This window comes from Oryx dammah, unplaced genomic scaffold, assembly GCF_014754425.2.
Source record: "Oryx dammah isolate SB20612 unplaced genomic scaffold, SCBI_Odam_1.1 HiC_scaffold_28, whole genome shotgun sequence".
Lineage (NCBI taxonomy): Eukaryota > Metazoa > Chordata > Mammalia > Artiodactyla > Bovidae > Oryx > Oryx dammah.
In genome coordinates this window covers 97033412-97046325 of record NW_024070212.1, presented here as the reverse complement: position 1 = coordinate 97046325, position 12914 = coordinate 97033412, and the positions used below count along the sequence as shown (strand labels likewise).

The 12914-nt window shown below is 49.1% G+C and overlaps 1 protein-coding gene across 5 annotated transcripts in view; it reads right to left on the bottom strand.

The window, feature by feature from the left end:
* Positions 1-1572: 1572 nt before the first annotated feature.
* The window catches only part of LOC120856188 (cytochrome P450 4A11-like), an 18921-nt gene continuing 7579 nt past the window's right edge, over positions 1573-12914 (bottom strand). For 2 of the 5 annotated variants that reach the window (XM_040231236.1, XM_040231234.1), the window contains exons 2-13: positions 11272-11413; positions 10598-10642; positions 10047-10174; positions 8958-9082; positions 8456-8610; positions 7880-7986; positions 7606-7796; positions 7375-7508; positions 5619-5683; positions 5399-5475; positions 2415-2587; positions 1573-2052 (exon numbers count right to left, since the gene is read on the bottom strand). In XM_040231236.1, coding sequence (XP_040087170.1) covers positions 2045-2052; positions 2415-2587; positions 5399-5475; positions 5619-5683; positions 7375-7508; positions 7606-7796; positions 7880-7986; positions 8456-8610; positions 8958-9082; positions 10047-10174; positions 10598-10642; positions 11272-11341 — 1278 coding nt within the window. In that variant the 5' untranslated portion in view covers positions 11342-11413 and the 3' untranslated portion in view covers positions 1573-2044. Of the gene's footprint in view, positions 2588-5398; positions 5476-5618; positions 5684-7374; positions 7541-7605; positions 7797-7816; positions 7833-7875; positions 7987-8455; positions 8611-8957; positions 9083-10046; positions 10175-10597; positions 10643-11271; positions 11414-12914 lie in introns of all 5 variants that reach the window. The other 3 variants (XM_040231235.1, XM_040231233.1, XM_040231237.1) reach the window with 2 other exon arrangements.

Here is a 12914-nt window from a genome sequence, read left to right as displayed (position 1 = left end):
ATAAGATTTCCTGTGCTTACAGTAAATTCTTGATATTTATCTACTTTATATACAGTAGTGTTTATCGAATAATCCCATACTCTGAATTTATTCCTTTCTCCCTTTTTCCTTGGTAAGCTAATACATGTTTGTATGACTGTGAGTCTGTTTCTGTTTTGTAAACAAGTTCATTCATATTATTTTATAATTTTTCTACACTACCTCTATTCCTTTTATTTATTTATTTTAAGTGGAGGCTAATTACTTTACAACATTGTGGTGGTTGTTCCCAAATGTCGACCGAGCACGGGTGTGCATGAGTCCCCCCATCATGAACCCCTCTCCCACCCCAACTCTCTGGGTTGTCCCAGAGCACCAGCTTTGAGTGCCCTGCTTCATGTATTGAGCTTGCACTGGTCATCTGTTTTACATATGGTAATATACATGTTTCAATGCTATTCTCTCATATCACCCCACCCTTGCTTTCTCCCACATAGTCCAAAAGTCTGTTCTTTACATCTGTGTATCTTTTGCTGTCTTCCATGTAGGGTCATCATTACCATCTTTCTAAATTCTAAATATATGTGTTAATATACTGTATTGGTCTTTCTGACTTACTTCACTTTATATAATAGGCTCCAGTTTTGTCCACCTCATTAGAACGGACTCAAATGTGTTCTCTTTTACAGCTGAGTAATATCTCATTGTGTATATCTACAACAACTTCCTTATCCACTCATCTGCTGATGGACATCTAGGTTGCTCCATGTCCTGGCTATGGTAAACTGTGCTGCGATGAACACTGGGCTACACGTGTCTCTTTCAGTTCTGGTTTCCTCAGTGTGTATGCCCTGAAGTGGGATGGCTGGGTCATACGGCAGTTCTATTTCCAGTTTTTTAAGGAATCTCTACATCTTCTCCATGGTGGCTAAACTAGTTTGCATTCCCAACTGAGGCATTGTCATTTCTGCCTTACCCGCTGGAGAAGCTCAGAATTTACAAGTGTCCTGAGGGGCCTGGCTTCTGCCTGCATGGCAGCCAAGACTTGTACCCATCTGGTTCCTCCAGGCCCTCCTGCACACACACACACACACCCCTTGTGGCATCTGAGGAGCCTGCAGGCCCTGCCCGTGAGGAACAGCTGCAAGGGGGCTGGTGACATGGCCAGGCTGGGCTCTTCTCAAATCTCTTCTGGGGTGAAGCAGACCTTTGTGCCTGACCAAGTCTGTAAGTCTTTCCTGCTTAGGACAGGGTGGGCGCTGGCTGGGCCCTTCTACAGGTGTGGTGAGAAAGCTACCATAGAAAAGAGGCAGGCTCCTTCCCTGACAGGTGTTGGAGTGAGCGTTTTCCCTCTGAGCCTCAGGTGACGAGGCCTTTCTTCTGACTCAGCTGTCATGGGAGCCTCAGATGCCAGGCAGGGTGTGGGGCTTGAGTGACTCCAGAGTGTGAAGCTGCAGGGGGGCTGGACATGCTCTCCCTACTAGGTCTCGGCCTCACAGAGCAGGTGTTATCTCCCCTCCTCCTCCTTGCTGTTATTCCCTCCCCTTCTCTCTCTTCTGCTTCATCCAACTCCTTTCAGACAAGACACACACATTCCATATGATATTGTGCACTTTATCCAGGGACGGGAAAGAGGAAACCATGTGAGTGAAATGGGGGTAGACCCATCTCACACAGGAGAGAGCAGTGGCCCAGGGCGAAGGGAGGCACACAGGATTTAACAGGTACAGTGATGGCTCCCCAGGTGTTCCTGTCCTAGTTCCCAGAACCCCAGAATAAGCCTGTTTGATCTGAGTTGCCCAGGTAAGCACAAAGTCTTGATGAAAGAGAAGGTTATGCGAAGACAGCAGCAGAGGGACATTTGAAGATGCTGCTGGATTTGAATGTGGAGGAGGGCCCAGGAGCCAAGGAAAGCAAGATTGAAGTTCTAGATGCAAAAATGGCAAAAGGCAGGGTCCTGCCCCAGGTCCCTGGATGAGGGGCGTGTCAGCATCTTGGTTGTGTCCAGGGAAACCCTTTTCTGACTTCTCACTCCAGAGCCATCAGAGGATAACTTTGTGTTGTTCTAAGTCCCTAAGGCAGACACAATTAATTTTACCATCAAAACAGAAGTGAATCCAGGGACAGACAGGCAGGCAGAAGGGGAGAAACACAGGAGAGAGCAGACAGATTGGAGTGTGTCGGGTGATGAGGATTCCAGTGGACAGTGAGAGATACAGGGGGTCAGAGACAGATGGAGAGACAGCAGAGAGGGAGCCTGGAGAAAGGTGAGAGGAGAAGGGCAGAAAGTCTGCTGCTGGGCAGGAGGCAGGACATGAGGCAAGCTAGCAGGGGGGGCAGACAGAAGCAGGAAGTGGGCAAAGGGGCACGGACAGGAGAGTGACAGCAAGACAGGATGGCGGGCAGGGGCCCTCAGAGCTTGTCCTTGTCCCCACCTGGATCGGAGAGCTTCCTGAGCTGCAGGTGGATCCCATTTGCGGATCTCAGCACAACGACTGGCGTGGGCACAGGGCTCCTGGCAGGATCCGGTGAGAGCTCAAAGCGAAGCAAGGTCAGGGCCACGGCCACCTTCAACTCATTCATGGCAAACTGCTTCCCGATGCAGTTCCTGGCTTAGAAGTAAAAAGGAAGTAAGCAGAGGCTTCTAACCCCTGCTGAGCACAGGCAATCAGGGCTCTCCTCCTGTGGTCAAGACCTGATCCCTTCCTTACTCATCACACTGAACTTGCCAGCAAAGCTGTTCCCCTGACAGATGACAAAGCCCACCTCTCTAAGGACTGGTCCTAACTCATACTCCTGCTCTCAGCAGGAAAACCTGGGGAGCATCAGTGCTTTAAGCCACAGAGTCAAGTCAAGTGATCAAGAACTGTGAACTAGTACTTTATTCACTTGTCCACTGGCAATTCCTGGTTTCAGGTCAGCCCAGGGCACTGTAGGGGCAGTGTGGATACCATCTCAGGACCTTACCACCTACAGTGGACAAACAGGCTGCCCAGTCCCCAGAGAAGACAAGACAGGGCTGTGGAAGGAATCAGAATGGCAACAGGGAGGCTTCCTGGAGAGGACAAAGGTTAACCACTCTGAACCTACTGGACCAATTCCCTCTCAGTTAATGGTCTGGCTTCCTGTCTCCCTCAGCTCCTCAGTCAATCTACCTTTGGAACGTTCCATTCTAATCCAGAAATGACCCTCCTAACCATCCCTTGGGCTTCTCATCTGGCCTTTTCAGCCTCCATTCCTCCCCTCCCTCTAAACCCACAGTAGCTCCAGGCCTGCTATGTTCCCCATCACAGGGAGGACACGTCCCAGTGCCTCAGCGGCATCACAGCTCTCTCTGGATTCTTCCTCACTCACCTGGGGTCTGTCCCTCTCCTCTTCCTGACTCAGTGACGGTGAGGTCCCCTCCCCTTGCCTCTGCCATCCTCATGCTCAAGGCTCAATCCAGTGACCACCACCCTCACCTCCTCTGCTGGCTGCACCTCTTCCCACTCAGGACCCTCAAGGCACCATGGGTGTTAACTCAAGGATGCATCACATCCAGTGCCCAGCACAGTGCTGGATCATGGATCCCCCCACCCCAGTCTGCTCAAGGAATGAATGAGTGAAAGAGTGGATGGGTGAATGATGTCTGTTGGAATAGACGTGTTGTTGACTGTGAGCCCTGTGGGAGGACAGCCTTATCATCCCTGTGTTCCCATCTCCTAGCACAGGTCTTGGCACACAGAGACACGCTTAATACATACTTTCATATTTGAACAATATTGATTGAATTGAAAATAACTCAAGTGGAATGAGAATATAAGAAATATTCAGTCTGATGTAGGAATCAAGCTGTCGAGTCCCTCCTGCCCTCTAGCAGCAACTGAATGACCTGCAGCCATGTCTACAAGGAAGAACTGGACCCTGGTGTAAACCAAATCCTACAATCAATAAGACAGTTTACTTCAACACTGTTCTGTAAGGTTGATTCACCAATTGAAAGTTTCCTAGATCTGTACAGTCAGAAAAAAACTTGTTTCTACTAAGTTACAAAGCCACTGAAGTTACTATTTCAGGGGAGGTTCTGTGCCCTTTAAGATCTTCACAGCAATCATTTAGGAGTGTATCAATCAGGCTAACAGCTATTTTGAGGGTGCTTTATGTTTTACATGCAATAGATTTTTCAAATGCACATGTCAAACACAAAATACTCTCCCTCCTGTAGGGAAAGAGCAAATTAGCCAAGATGGCATTGTCAGGAGCTCTCTCCCTGCGGCCTCTCACTGTTGCCTCGGGGTTTGTAACTAATGATTATGGAAGAGCTGGATTACCTATAGCACTACAGACGTGCATCACACCGTACTCGCTTGGACTCTGGCTACTTTTGTTATACAAGCCCCACCTGCAAAAGCTATGGGGGTGGTGTGTGGTACGCCTTTATGAGTTTCACTATGAAAGCGCTGGTTCCTGCCGCACTGGGGCTAAGCTGGACCAACGTCACAGTTACATTACATGAGGTTATGTTCTAGCTGTGTTATGGTCTCTATGGCTGCTGCTACAGCGGCTGTGTCAGGCAGGACAGAGCTGGGTTATGGCGGCTGTAACACAGCCAGGAGAGAATAAACGTGTCTGCAGTCCCTATGGCTCCTCCAAGCCTCCTCCAGCCTCTTAGCTGATGCTTTGCATCTATCCTGGGTTCAGCAAACAGTGTGCACAGTATGAGCAGTGAGAAACTGGCATCATGAGCAGGATCAGCAATAGACTCCCCAAAGCAGGCTTGACTGTCCTCCACTTTAAGATTTTTCTTACTAACATTACTCTGTATAGTCTGGGACCATGGTGTCTAAACTCTGCTTTTTAATAAAGAATTTTGGCAACAGAAAATATATGTCATGGTTATACTAGTACACAGTCAAATCTATGTTGGATGTAGTGCAGGAAGTGAGAACATACTCATGACTGTGAAACTTTCTTCAAACTACAGCTATAACTGATCACATCCATGACTTGAAGCCTCAGGACATGGAATTCCCAATCCAGGCAAGCACGACGAATACAGTGAGGGCGGACAGGTGAGTTAAGCAGAAAGGCACGGGGCTGACTAGGAAGGTGGGAACAGACAAAATCATCTTTTAAGGTGACTGAAATTGTGCTAACCAAACATGGTAAGTTTAAATTTCATGAAGACTTTAATGCTAAAACGTCATACTCCTAAAGTGAGGAAAACCCTGGATACTTTGGATCGGCCACTGACATGGAAATGAGGTCAATCCTTGTGGACAGTAGGAGGTCAGACCTTCTTGTACATGGAGACCCATGCCTCCTTCTCAGCACATCAACATACAAGGACGGAACTTCACGCTCCTCATATGAAGGTAGACAGTCACACACATCGGGTAGCAACCAGTGACACTTGCTTCCCCCAGTACAGAGGCCTCACCTGGATCCTCCTGAGAAGGGCAGGAAGGCATGGCTGTGTCGAGTAGAACCTGGTGCGAACCGGGTTGGGTCAAATACCTGCAGAGAGAGCACCAGGGCCTGGACATTCGGGGTCAAACCCCTCACGTGAATGCTCTGGGGGATAAGAATCCCAGATAGGGAGCAGGGGAAGGGTTTGGTGTCGAGAGAGGTCCCATCTCCTCCTCCCACGTCCATCGTACCTCTGGGTTTGGCCACACCTTCGGGTTGTGATGAAGCCCATAAATGGAGAGGGAGACTGACATTCCTGTGGGCAGAGGAGAGAGAGAAGCCTGATGGTCCCAGAGTGCAGGGAATGTGTGGCCTCACAAAAGTCCTGGAGCCACCATGGGAGCACCCTCCGTCACTCTGAATGAAAGGATGCTCTTGCAAGACAGGTGGACGGGGCATGACAAAGCACACGGTCACAGATTAGGGGTAGGTGACCACAGCCCAGGACTGAGAATTAAAGGAACGGCAAGGACACACTTAGGAGCAGCTCAGGTGACAACTCACATTTATCAAGTGCCATCATGAACCCGGGGAATGTACAAGAATCATTTAATCCTCACGCAAGGACTCCTGTCCCCACAAGCCCATGAAGCACCTGAGCCTCAGAGAGGTTAAGGGTTGGGTCTACGATCCCACAGTTAGGAGGGAACGGGCTGGGATTCAGACCCACGGGGCGCTGAGTCAGTGGGTGGCCTCCAGCCATGGCAGGGCTCTCAGACCTCATCATCACCTGCTCCTTGCCATCCATCAGAGGGCACCTCAGAGACTAGAGCCTATGACCCATGTCAGTGGAGTCTCTTGAGCTCCCTCCCTTATTTACACCCCATATGGAAGCACCATGCCTCCCCCTGCTTCTGCCTTCATGATTCAAGAATTAGAATTTTAGGCTCCATTATAAGACCGCACAGAAGGGTCAACATTTATTTGTTGCGCTTTGTTGCATTCAAGTTTTGTGTCAAACATTTTTTCTTTCAGTAGAGGTTAGTTACTTTCCAACAGTGTGTTAGTTTCTGCCATGCTACAGTGCACATAAGACACAGTTATGTATCTATATATATGGAGAAGGAATTGGCAACTCACTTCAGTATTCTTGCCTGACAAATGTCATGGACAGTGGAGCCTGGTGGGCTATGCTCTGTGGGGTCGCAAAAGAGCCAGACATGACTTAGCAACTAAACAACAGCTATATCCCCTCCATCCTGCACCTCTCTTGCCCTTCCCATTCCACTCCTCTAGGTCATTTCAGAGAAACAGGCTGGGCTTCCTTTTATATAGCAGCTTTCCACTAGATACGTACTAGGATTCCACACACGATAGTCTATCTGTGTCGACGGTACTTTCTCAGTTTGTCCTACCCTCTCCTTCCCCTCCTGCATCCACAAGTCCATTCCCTGTGTCTGCATCTACATTCCTGCTCTGCAAATACATTCATCAGCACTATTTTCCTAGATTCTATATTTACATGTGTGTGTTAATACGCGATATTTGTTTTTCTTTTTCTGAGTGCTTCACTCTGTATAACAGGCTGTAGATTCTTCCACCTCAGTGCAACTGACTCATAGTTGTTCCATTTTATACTGAGTAATATTCCATTGCGTATACGGACCACAGCTTCGTTATCCATTCATCTATCAGTGAACACCTTGGTTGCTTCCACGTCCTGGCTATTGTACACAATGCTGAAATGGACACTGCGGCCCATGCGCTTCTGGGATTCTGGTTTTCCCAAGGTATGTTCCTAGTAGAAGGATTAATTAATATATGGTAGTATTAATCCTAGGATTTATGGAAAAGCATTCTTTAAAGTTCATTCAAACTAGAGAATAAATATTATTTTCAGGCAGACAAGAGCCAGAGCATCCTGAAACTGGAAAGGCACATGTGGATTACTGGTCTAGCATGTGGTCCTACAGAGTGCTTAGCTGAGTGGTGACGTGAAGTTCATACCTGCAGGTAAGGAGCATCCATCAGGGAAGGTGATGGGCTTGCTCAGCTCTCTGCCGATGACTGGTATTGGTGGATAGAGTCTCAGTGCCTCCTTGATGCACATGGTGGTGTAGGGCATCTGGTCCAGATGGTCCCTGAAAGGAAGCCCATCTGAGGGCAGGCAGGACTGGACAACCACGGATTCTCTTGAGTTCAGGTAGGACAGGGTTCTTCCATCTCCAGGACACTCACCAGGTTATGGAAGCACCATCCGCAAGGAGGCTCTGGATCTCTTCCCGACACCTCTGCTGATGTTCTGGGTGGGAGGCTAGAGCATAGAGGATCCAGGAGATGCCACTGGCTGTGGTGTCGTGACCCTCAAACATGAACGTGTCCACCTCAGCACGGAGGTCCTCGTCAGACAAGCTGCTCCCATTCTCCGTCTGTGGAGGCAGGGCTAGACTGCAGGTATGCCCTTCCTGTGTGCTTCTGCACAAAGGCTCAGGCCTCTCCTGCCCACACTCACTCTGGCAAAGAGGAGGATGTCCAGGAAGTCCAAGTGCTTCCTGCTCCTCACCTTCTCCAGCTCTCCATCCTTCTGCAGGTGAGCCTTCCTCTCCTTGATCACTGCATCTGTCCCAGAGCAGTGGTTCCCAGCCAGAGCTGAGGACTCTGGGGGCCCATATGCAGCCCCACCATAGTCCCATCTGCCCCTCAGGCCCAGTCTGGGTGCCAGGTGGATGAGGTGGGTGGCACTGGGTGAGCATGTCAGGACTGAGAGCTCCAGCGTCATCTACTCTAAGCAGCAATTCCCACAGTAACACAGTCCGTGGAGGCTCTGCCTGAATGCTGCTGGGTTGGGGGGGGTCTCACTCAGTCATCACCAACCCAGTGACTCCTATAACTCCCTGTTCAACACCTGACACCCTGACCTCTGGGTTCCCAGTCCCTGCAGTAGGTGGGTTTGTGCCAATCCTGAAGAGGAAGCAGAAGTCTGGGCTCTGCCTACGGGGTCAAGGCTAGGCCACATGAGCCAGAAGAAGCGGTGGGGGGGGGGGGAGCGGTGTGTGTGGGGGGGAACCAGCCCAGGAGGGAGGGGAACCTGTGTGTTGATGGGCGAGCTGGCAGGCCCGGTGGTTCCAGCGGCCTTCAGGGGTCAGCCTGTAGATGAGGTCGTTCTGGTGGAAAGCATTCCGCAGCCGGGAAATCATCAGATGACTGAGGTCCCTGATGGCCTGGATGTAGGACTGGGAGTTTCTGAAGGGAGAAGGCGCAGAAGAGACTGGAGCTGAGGGAGGCACCGACCTGGAGAGGGTCAGAGTCCTCAGGTAACACCAGGCATTGTGATTTCTGCCTCATTTCCCCGGAGCCCTCCCCTGGAGTCCTTTACAGGTGTCCTGAGAGGCCAGGCTTCTCCCCGAGCAGGAGTCAGGGACCTCTGACTGAGTCAAGGGTGGTCTGGGTGGAATTTGACCGTGGTCCATGTCTCTCTGTAGAATGTTACTTTTTGTGCCGATAAGCATCCACACTGCCCTTACTGCCTCTCAGGTAAGTCGTTCCCATTCGTGAAAACAGGACCCTGCCCTTGAAGAGCTGTCACTGACCTGTCCGTCTGGATGCTGCCCTGGTGGCTGAAGGCACACTTCATGATGGTGTCCAGGGTCATCGAGGAGACATGTCCAAAGATCTCCAGGTCTGAGTCCTGGCTGACGAGCTCCTCCCACTTGTCCTGTGGAGGGATGGGGATTGACCCTGCTCTGCTCCCCTAGAAGACCTGTGCTGCCAAGGCCAGGCTTTCTCTCTGCCTCTACATCTTCAGATGAGATTTCCTCATCTTCTAAGCAGACATGTTTTAGCAACATAGGCTTGTAACACCCGTGTGTTATGTGATGCCTATTTTTTCTGAATCTTTCTTATGTATGCAGTTATATTCTCTAATATCCTGATTCTGAATATTTGGAATAATTTATGATAATAACCACCTTTGGCAGAGAAGAAAGCATAGTTTTTCAGGGGACAGAGGGAGAACTGTTTCCTGATGTCAGATCTGGACAGGTGATATCCAACACTAGGAAGCAAATATTTCAAGGCAAGGAAAAGCTAAAATGGCTCTAATGCAGCTCCTAGAAGGGGCATGAGCTACTCAGTTGCTTTCATTCATCTAATGTTAGCTAAGAACAGGTGTTAAGAACAGCTAAGAACAGAACCTGTTCTGGATCAGAGGTGATGTTTGTGAAGGCCCAGCTCTGTGAGTGTAGACCTGGGCTCATTTCCTCCCATGAGTGGCTCAGTGATGTGCAGAATCCATGGAACCCAGGCCAGAGCCCACCTGTGTGACATCCTGGGATGTCCACTCTGCCACCGAAGCTGCCATTGCCCAGGCCAGCCAGGGCCAATTTGCACTGACCTCCTTGATCTACTCCCCTGTGTTCAAACATGGAGATAGAAGAGTGGACCCTGAATACACCATGGCCCTGATTTCTCTTGGTGAGGAGAAAATTATGGATCCAAGCTGGAGCCTAGATGTTCCTCTGTCCCACCTAGCTTTAATGAGTGCTCTGTCGTACTAAGTCATGAGTGCGTCATTCTGGGTGGCTCTATTCAGTGGGTGCCTGAGGGACGTAAGTGTCTGATAGTGGGCTTTGTCAGCTGTGCTGGATTCTAGCGCGTATGGTGACAAGCGATGGACTCACCAGCATCACTCGGACAGAGTCGGCCATGATTCCCGTGTAGGCCTTCAGGATGTCATAGTGGAAGGCTGGGGTCAGCATCAGCCGGTGCTGGAACCATGTCTGCCCCTCCAACAGCAGCAAACCTGTCCCTGGACCACAGATGGGTATGTATGGGCACTGGGGAGAGTGGGGCCCTCTTGGGAGGAACCAAGGGTGTCAGGGGAAGTCTTCTCATGGGCAAGAATCAGCAAGGCCAGTACACTTCAGGGATGTGAATTTCTAGTACGTCTGTCCATAGCATGTGATTATGACAAAAAAGTGTAAGGGGACAGGTCATAAAAGAACTTATTGAAAAGTCAGGGAACATTAGAAAAGACTGAGAAGCGATGAAGAAGCAGCTAGGCTTCCGGAGGGCTAGAGCACCATTACAAAGACTGGTGGCATTTTAGAAAAATGAGGTTTGATTCAGAGATGAGGGCGCCTGACACCTGTTTTTCTCCATTTACACAAAGAGACCACTCTTGGTTAACCTAACAGGTGGGTGGTTGGCAGTTGTATTTAAATATACTTACCAATCCAGGGCTTCAGGTGTCTGTAGGTAATGTGAGACTTTGGGTCTGAAAAATAAGGAGGGAAGATGGATAGGACCAAACATGGAGACAGCCTCTAGAGCACCTGAGGTCTAGACCTTGGGCTCCCTTCCTTTCCTGGTGCTTTTCAAATGGCAGTCACTCTGAAGCCACCACCCACTTGCCTCCCACCCCTGATTCTCTCTGTCCTGATATTCACCGTGGTCCCAGGAACGTAGACTCAGTGTTGCAGAGCAGAACACCCACAGTACTAAGATGGTGAATTGCCCTGAAACATAAACTCTGTTCGGTGCCATAGAATGAGACAGAATCTGTGATTTTTCTATAGTCAGTGGTGGTCTGGCCATCTCAAGACCCAGGACTGGCAACAGTGAAAGGTGCCCAACCTAGGACAGTGTGGACAGGGAATTGGCTCCAGGTCTGGGATCATCTCAATTTGTTTGTAAAAAGAAAAGAGACGTAAAAGAGAATCCAGCCCCACCAGGAGTAAAGCATTTAATAATGGTAAATTATGTTGTCCTCTCTGGCTTTGGTTGGGCGGGTGTTTGGAGGAATTCAGGCCTTGGCATCTGATGTGCCTGTGTCTTCTGGAATTTCACACCCAGAGGCATGTACTCAAATGGAAGATTGTCTCCAGCTGAGGGTTTCCCTCTCACCTGATCTTCCCAGGACCATCTTCATGTAGTCAGGGTCGTAGACCAATAGGAAAGCCCTTGTGCCCCACATCCAGCGAACACAGGCCCTTGGGTATTTCTCTACCCTTTTCAGTAGGTGTGGCAGCTCACCCTCCTCTTGGAACTGTCACCAAGGGAAACACAAGTCAATGACTTCTCTCTTTTAGTTCCAGAGCAGGAGTAGAGGTGAAGGCCTGGAAGGGTACCAGGTGATCACTCTGCATCCATCAGCAGAACTAAGAGTTTAGAACTAGTTCTTCTGACCTGGAATCTCATCCAACCTTGCAGGCTGTCCCCCATTCTCCTAAGATCAGATTCTTTCGCATGTCAAGTAGAGTTACGGGCCAACACTACAAACTGCCTACAGAATCTTACATCAAAGATAACTCCATGGCTTGCAAAACATTTGGAAATAATTTGCACACAGTGACATAACTTCTTGAGCAATTTATGATAATTTGTATCACTTGGTAGGCTTCCCTGGCACCTCAGGTATTATGAATTTACCTACAAAGTTGGAGACCTGGGTTGATGCTGGATTGGGAAGATCCCCTGGAGAAAGTAAGCAATTTTTCATATAATTTGGTTTCTTTAGAGAAGAGATATTTTAAAAATTGAATTTATATATTAGTTTCATTTGCCATCCTGATCATATATATGTTTGATGATATCCCAGCATACATGTTAATGTATATGAGTATGAAAGAATGTTTGGAATGTATGGCTAAGTGTAAAAAATTAAATATTACATTGTGTGTATAATATTATTTTCCATATTGCATGTGTGCACAGTTGTAGGATAGATTCAGCATGTACCCATATGAGAATGGTATTGAAATAAGATTTTGATTATGTGGATTTTTGTTCTCATTTTCGTTGACTAATTGTCAGAAACTTTTGTGCACTTCCTGTCTTGTAGCGGGATCTTTGTACACGCCTGAGTGTGGACCCCAGAGGCCTTTCCTTTCTGACTTTACCCTCTCTCTTCTTGCCCTGAGAGGCTGGCGACTCCACAGGACCCATTGCTCTGCCCCCAGGATGCTGCTGCCAGCGCTCCTGCACTGGGTCCACCTGCTCCTCTTCCAGGTCTTTGCTCACGTTCTTCCCTCTATCTGGTGGCCTGGCATCTTGACCACAGAGCAACTGCCTCTCCTCTACTTTGCAGACTCAGTTTGTTACCTCTGGATTTGTTGTCAACAGTTGATCCCAGGCAAGTTCCAAATAGTCACATCGTCTTTATTTCAATGGCTTCTGTGTAACTCAGATCAAACCCTCCACACTTTGGTATCTGACCTCTGCCAGCATCCTTCTACCATCAAGACTCACCAGCTCTGAGGCAAATTGGCTACTCTGGGTCACGTTCCTTCACTGAGCTTGTGTTTACTGAGCAGAGACTCTGCGCCAGACACAGATTGAAGGCGCTGAATTAGGAGGTGGCTCCAGATGCTTGTCTGTTTGTGGCCTGCAGGCTAGTGAAGTAGATGAGAGAGCAACTGGCCATAAGCGGAGGGTGTCACGGAAGTGTCACGGACAGAAGACAAAGTCCATGGGGAAGCTTTGCGGAAGGGGGCCTAACAAGACCTGGATGTTAGGAAAGTCTTCCTGTGCTTGCTCTTTCTTTGGCT